The sequence below is a fragment of the Carlito syrichta genome, unplaced genomic scaffold (genome assembly GCF_000164805.1).
Source record: "Carlito syrichta isolate Samal-C Ts95f unplaced genomic scaffold, Tarsius_syrichta-2.0.1 Scaffold305630, whole genome shotgun sequence".
NCBI classification, from domain to species: domain Eukaryota; kingdom Metazoa; phylum Chordata; class Mammalia; order Primates; family Tarsiidae; genus Carlito; species Carlito syrichta.
The window spans coordinates 180,116-187,766 of NW_007249726.1; the positions used below are offsets into that span (position 1 = coordinate 180,116).

Genomic DNA, 7,651 nt, shown 5'->3' on the forward strand with positions numbered 1-7,651 from the left:
ACATGGATGGAGTTGGGGAACATCAATATAAGTGAAATGACTCAGAAAACCTAACAGTGCATGTTCTACAAAAAGATGGAAATAATAGATACCAGTATTAAATATGTCCATTTAACAAATATACACTTGTAATCCCTGTATCTAAATTGAAAAAAAATTAAATTAAAAAAGAAACTTGCTGAAAGACACCAGAAATTAGGATAAGTTTTATTTTTAAAAAAGCAAACAAAAAAATCCTAGCTCTTTTTACAGTGCCTATATGCAGATAATGTGATTAATTACACCCAAAATCCTAAGGAATCCACAAAAAACACTTCTAAAAATCATGTTTTGAAAAGTCAGCAGAAACAATAAATATACAAAAATCAGTTGTATTGTTATATAGTAGCAAGAGTGAATAGCAATCAACATAAAATTAACAGAACTCAGAAATAAATCCGTACATTTAATGTCAACTCATTTTTGACAAAAGCACCAAAAATATATATTGAAGAAAGGAAGTCAAGAAATGGTGCTGAAGAAACTGAGTATCTACACATAGAAAAATAAATCTAGACCCCCTATCAGTCACTACATACAAAAATCAAATCAAAATGGATTGAAGACTTAAATCTAAGACCTAAAACTATGAAACTACCACAAGAAAACATTGGGGAACACTCCAGGTCATTAATCTGGGCAACGATTTCTGAGTAAGACCTCAAAAACATAGACAACTAAAGCAAAAATGGACAAATACGATCACATGGAGCTAATGTGAAAGCACACACATACACACACACACACACACACACACACACTCACACACACACACACATGTACACAAAAGAAGATCCATATATTGACTGGAAATCTGCACCTTCATGTTTATTGCAACACACTAGTCACAATAGCCAAGATATGGAATCATCAGCAGATGAATGAATTAAAAGTATGTGATACATATACACAATGGAATATTATTTAGCCATAAAAAAACAAAATCCTGTCTTTTGCCACAACATGGATAGAACTGGAAGCCATTATGTTAAGTGAAAAAAGCCAAATGCAGAAAGAGGAATATCACATGTTCTCACCATTATATGAAAGCTAAAACAAAACAAAAAAACTCATGGAATGAGAGAACAGAATGATGATTACCAGAGGCTGAGAAGGATAATAATGAGAGCAAGGAGATAGAAAGTAAGGGGTTAATGGGTAAAATAAGTAGATAGAAGAAATAAGATCTAACGTTCTAGTAGGAAAATAGTTATAGTTTGTTATATTGTATATTGCATACTTCAAAACAATGAAAGAGTAGAATTGGAATGTTCTTAACACAAAGTAATAATAAATACTTGAGGTGATAGATATCCAAATTATCCTGATTTGATCATTACACACTGTATACTTGTATTAAAATATTACATGTACTCCATAAATATGTACAACTATTTATCCAAAATAATAAAAAAGAAAGTAAATATCAATCCTATTCACAATACTAATAAAATATTAAACATTAGGAATAAATTTAAGAAAAAATGTGGATGATGTTTAGACTGAAAACTAAAACAAAAATGCAAATAGATATTAACCATCCAAATAAATGTAGAAATATTTTATGCTCACCTATTGAAAGGTTCATTAGTGCTAGTATATAAATTGTCATCAAATTAAATCTATAATTAATTTGATTATAGATGTATATTATGGAACCTATGTATATTATATAATCTATAATCTATATTATAAATTAATTATAATTAATTAAATTTATAATTTAAGTCTATAGATTTGAAAATACCAATTGCAGTAGAATACAACTTTTTGGAAATTTAACATTTTCATCCTAACATACACACAAAATTGCTAGAAGAGCCAAACAACAAAGCCAAATAAGAGAAAAAAACAAAGAAGGATGAATTAGTCTATTTGCCATATAATCAATTACTAAATAATATAATATAGACATAGTATACTAATCAGAATAATGTATCATTGATAAAGGATGTTGATAGAATACAACACGACGTTTAGAAATATGCTCATTAAAATGTGACTAATCAATTTTTCAAAAAGAAGTACAATGATAGTCCAATAAAAAAGTCAATTAAAAATATTGTAGTGACACAACCAGATAGTGAAAACTAAACGAATCTCAAAATCCCAAGATGCTTAAGACTTAAGACGAATCATACATCTCAATGTAAAGCTCAAACTAAAAATCTTTTAGAAAGAAATATTTGGAAAGTATTCAGGACCTTGAAATTATCAATATTTTCTTTGATGAGACCTGAAAACACAAATCAATGCAATAAAAGAAGAGATAATTTGGACTTGATAAATTTTTATATAGGCCAGCAATTTTAATTTTAGAACTTGGACTATTTTAGGGACAAGATGTACAGTATTTCTTACGAAAAGTAAAATATTGAGGAAAAACTCAATTCTTATAGGAAGTACATTTTAATTGTTTTCATTGATGTTATCAGACAGTCTTCAAAGTAGACTACCAGAAAAAGAAGTTTCTCAGTTAAAAAAAGTAAAAAGCAACAGATAAGACTACTATTCAGAGTTAGAAGAGTCTTTTGGGGCACTTATGCTGTCGAGTTGTCTACTTCATATACAATTATGTCAAATGTAAAATTATTAAATTGTTTAAAGATGTTATTCTGATCATCTTAGTAAAATACAGCAATATCTTTACTATTCTTTATGATTACTTTAAAATCTTTGATGTTTTTCTCACCTAGGACGCTCCTTTGAGAATGCTCGCGAATCCAGACCAAGATGGCCATTTTTCTTACTCTTCCCTTTTTTCGTTGTGCTCTGTGTAGTGATTGCCCTACTGGTGAAAGTTCATTTCCAAAGGAAAAAATCAAGAACTGAGAACTACTCAAGCGATGAGTATATTGATGCTATTTTTAGATTTGTCACTTTTAGAATGTGTTGGTATAGTCAGTCAATATATGAGTATAATATCATGGTAGATGTAACTAGTAATAATTTAGGTTTAATTTTTGTCTTTATTTTAGAATTTAGTAATATATTAAAAGTTAAAATAATAAATAATTATCAATTTTTATAAAGGCCAGCAATTTTAATTTTAGAACTTGGACTATTTTAGGGACAAAATTAAATGGAAGGGATTTCTAAAGTGTATCTACTTTATTTTATTACTTGATCTTAATTATTAATTATGTATTAAACATTATTACCTTATTATTTATATATTTTAAGAAATTTGAACGGTGTTTTTAAAAAAGGTAGTAGAAGCATGCAAGAAAGTCATTTGGCATTTTTGTTGTTAGTTCAATTGAGACACACTCCGTCAGAGGTAGAAAAGATTAAAAATTAATACATAATAATAAGATTGAAAAGTACACCTATGGCTAATCTAAAGAAACCATGAAACAAATAATTTTCATTACAAATAAAAATATCTAAAAATATACTACAAAAATAAAAGCAAATAATAAAACTGTTTTACTTCTCAAGGAAATTGCTATAAAATAATTTCTGCTTATGAATTTTATACCTATGTCTTTCATTTTATTTAAAAAGTATTGAATTTCATTAAAATATTTAATTTAATTAACAAGAGAATATACATGAAAAGAGAATATATTTTTAAAGTTGATGCAAAATTGTAAAATAATATGCAGTGCATAAAATAATTATAATTCAATCAGCACTTAATATAAAAGTAATTTTCTTATATATTTCAATTTTCATATTGGATAACTATAGTAGAAAAGCAGATATAAAATGTTTTTTGGGAAAAAAAGCAACCAGCAAATTTTTTTTGGCAATAATTGTTTTTCTTAAAATTTATTTTTATTTATTTTAAAGATGTGAGGTACATCACCAGTAAAATTAATAGAAATAAACAGGGCTAAAGATGAATGGCAAAAAATGTTTAAATATATTTAACAAAGAATATTATGAATATTAAAATGATCTGAGCTTATTTCCAGAGAAACATAGTTATTATGCTATCCCTTATTTGATGTTGAAAAGATGTACATTGTTAGTCTTGATTACCAGAGAAGAGGTGTTCTCAGTATAGTGGGGTATTCTCAAATAATAACTGTGCCCTAATCTCAAGAAGGAATTCACTTCTGTTTCAATACTGATAGTATAGAGGTTTGTGACAAAATATTAAAGAAAATATAATTTTATTTTTGTTTTAAATATATAGGCAACTGGAAAGTGAGAGTGAGCCTACAGAGTAGTGTGAACATCAGAGATTCGAAGACATCACAGTGAGTTTCAAATATATTTTAAGGAGAAGAGAGAGCGAAAGAGAGAGAGATTGTAATGTATTAGACAAATGCAAATAATACAATTATATATTAAATAGCAGTAGTCATATACTTGTATATAATAAAATAAATTGGATAATATTTTTCAGAAATTTAAGTTTTATAATAGATATGATAAACTTTTAAATGACATCGCAAGTTGTCATTTAAAATATGTCTTACAGTGTTATCATATTAATTATTTTCTCTAATTAGGTTTACTCTGTTAGCATTTGTATATCTAAAATGCTAATTAGACATAAATTACATAATATGTCTACTTCATAGTAAAGTTACTTGCATGATATTTGTTGAATTAGCTATTATCTTTACTTGGTCATAAAGTTGACTTTTTATCATTTATTCATTTTTCCAGAGTAATTATCTTCAATGGACAGAAAAAAATGAAAGAATGTACATTACCTGATCTACTGGGACTCAGACCTGCATGTTGTAATTTTTTAAAAATCTGACCAGAGAAGATAGCTTATATGTGTATACAAATATATAAACTACATGCACACACGTATGTGAATGTATATGTAATTCCACAGCAATTTATTTGTAAGAAATGTATAAGTTTTACATTACATATTGCTTGCTTTTAAAGTTATCTCACAATATTTCTCTTAGTAGGAACTGATTCTATTATTAGGGACATGATATAAGAAAAGGTCAAAATGTAATAAAGATGATGCCATGATTAAAGACCACTGTTATATTTTAAATTACAATGGTATGTTATATTACAGTCTCATGGTTCTTAACCAATCAAAAGACAATGAATCTAGGATTTGGAAAAATTTCTTCACTATAGACTGCTGATAAAAGGTGCATTCTTAGGTATATAAAGTTTCAAAGTAAAGGGTAAAAAATATATATGACAGGAATTGCATACAAAAGAAAGCTGATGGACTTTAACTCTGACAGCATTAGCAGAAATAAAAGATGAATGCATCATAAAGCAAAGGGCCAATTTAATAGGAAACTATAATAATGTCTGAGTCAAAAATTGATAGAAAAAAGAGAATTTAAAAAATCAAATATAGTATGGTATTTGAACAACATAATTGACAAAAATTATCTGCATGATACATAGAACACTATATTCAACTGTTACAAAATATGCATTTTAGGTACATATGAAAGATAAACTGACATATCCCACATGCTTGAGTATAAAGCAAGTGTAACCAGTTTCTGAAAACTGAAATATTTCAGATTATATTCTCTAACTAAATTTAAGATAAACTGGGCTCAGTGGCTCAGCCTGTAATCCCACGTTTAGGGAGGCTGAGGTGAGTGGATTGCCTGAGCCCGTGGGTTTGATCCCTGCCTGGGCAACTTGGCAAGACCTCATCTCTACAATAAATCAAAAAATTAGCCGGGCGTTAGTAGCATGCGCCTGTAGTTCCAGCTACTTGGAAGGCTGAGGCGGAAGGATTGCTGGAGCTCAGCAGGTCGAGGCTGCAGTGACCGGGAGCAGCCACTACACTCCAGTCTGGGTGACAGAGTAAGACTCCAACTCAAAAAAAAAAAAAAAAAAAAAATTTAAGATAAATAATTTTTATCAACCATGCTGCCCATTGAAGCTGGACTGGATAAAAGAAACTGTGGTACATATACACAATGGAATATTATGCAGCCACAAAGAAGGACAAACATGGATTTTGCAGCAACTTGGATGGATTTAGAGTTGATCATACTCAGTGATCTATCACAGAAATAAAGAACAGAGTGCCATATGTTCTCACTCATAAGCGGACCTTGAACAATTATACCACTACAAGAAAGGGATTGGTATAATGGGAAACTGTCAGGGAAGGGGGAATGGGATTGGCAGTTGAGGAATACTGCTAGGGGAGGGAGGGGCACACCTCATCAACATGGGTACTTGCATAACATTTGTATACCTAACCCTGAATTGTAACCCACATCTTTATAATAAAAATATTTTATATATTTATAAAAATATGAGCATCTCCAAATATTTTAACAAATCAATGCATTTTCAAACAATCCATGGATAAAAGAATAGTCCATGGAAATTTGAATATACTTTGAAATGTATACTATATAATAAGTATTATAGAAAAATAAGTGACGTAACTAGGCCTTGCTTAGAGGCAATCTGAAGTAACTTAAGGGAAAATTAAAAGTTAACCTTTTAACATTTTTTAAGCAGTTGATCATAGGAAATAATATAGAAAAGAGAAAAAAATAAAGAAAACTACACTATTAAGAACAAACAAACCCAAAGTTATTTGAGAAAAATCAATAAAATTAACAAACCTTTTAGAACATGCTCAAGGTAGAGAAACATCTTGTAGGCACACATTAGTAATATCAGGAATGAAAAAACACATTCAGAATCATTAACAAGAAGTATAAACACTTAAATAGAAATATTTCTATAAAAAGACACTTTTCCTCTAAGAAGAATTTAAATATCTTCATGGACTATAACTTAAAGAGCAATAATAATTATACGTAAAAAGTGTCTCATAAAAATGTTTAGATGTTTCTTCACTGCAGTTCAGCAAATAGGAAGCCATAACTTCAGTCTTTCTTGTGACTAGCAAAAATGGATTAAAAAACATGGCAGGGAGTATTTAGCCTGAAGAAAGAAGGAAATTTTGTTATATTGTTTAACAGGAAACTTGAAAACATCATGGTAAGTGAAATAAGCCAGTCACAAAAAGACAAAAGCTATATGATTCTACTTATATGAGGTATCTAAAATAGTCAAACTATTTTATTAACTTCAAGTCAATTTCCCAAATTATAAGCATACACACACAGAGAACACACAAATATTTCTAAGTACTAGGAATAAATCTGAAGTTTCTTAATATGACTTCAAGAAATCAACAAAACATGTACAACATTCAACATAATAAATATTGAATTTTGTGGTCTCCCCTCCTAATATTGTGAGGAAGTTAAGGATACTGATCATTAACATTATAACATTATGTTACTAACATCACATTTATCGCTAACATATATTTTTGGAATTCTAGTCAATAAATATGGATACAAAAAAGTAAACTTTTAAAAGGAATCTCTATTCAAAAATAACTCTAGCATATACACAGAAAATCCAAAAGAATCTACTGATAAAATATTACAATTACCAAGTGAATTTAGAAAATACATTGGATATAAAGTCAATATACGAGTACCTCATTTTATGTAAAAGCAAAAGATTTAAGAACTAGAATAGCTAAAAGCATACTATTTACATTAGCACTAACAATGTTAAATCCTTGAAGATAAACATTCTAAAAAAAACTATGGCACCTCTACAATAAAATGACAAATTACTTATAAGAGAAATTAAAGATTAAATAAATAAATTGTAT

At 28.6% G+C, this 7,651-nt stretch overlaps 1 protein-coding gene across 1 annotated transcript in view; it reads left to right on the plus strand.

The window, feature by feature from the left end:
• ADAM2 (ADAM metallopeptidase domain 2) overlaps positions 1–4,217 on the plus strand; it is a 110,564-nt gene extending 106,347 nt beyond the window's left edge. The window contains exons 19-20 of the mRNA XM_008061856.1: positions 2,736–2,889; positions 4,184–4,217. Of these exons, the coding sequence (XP_008060047.1) occupies positions 2,736–2,889; positions 4,184–4,217 (188 nt within the window). The remainder of the gene's footprint in view (positions 1–2,735; positions 2,890–4,183) is intronic.
• The last annotated feature ends 3,434 nt before the right edge of the window (positions 4,218–7,651 follow it).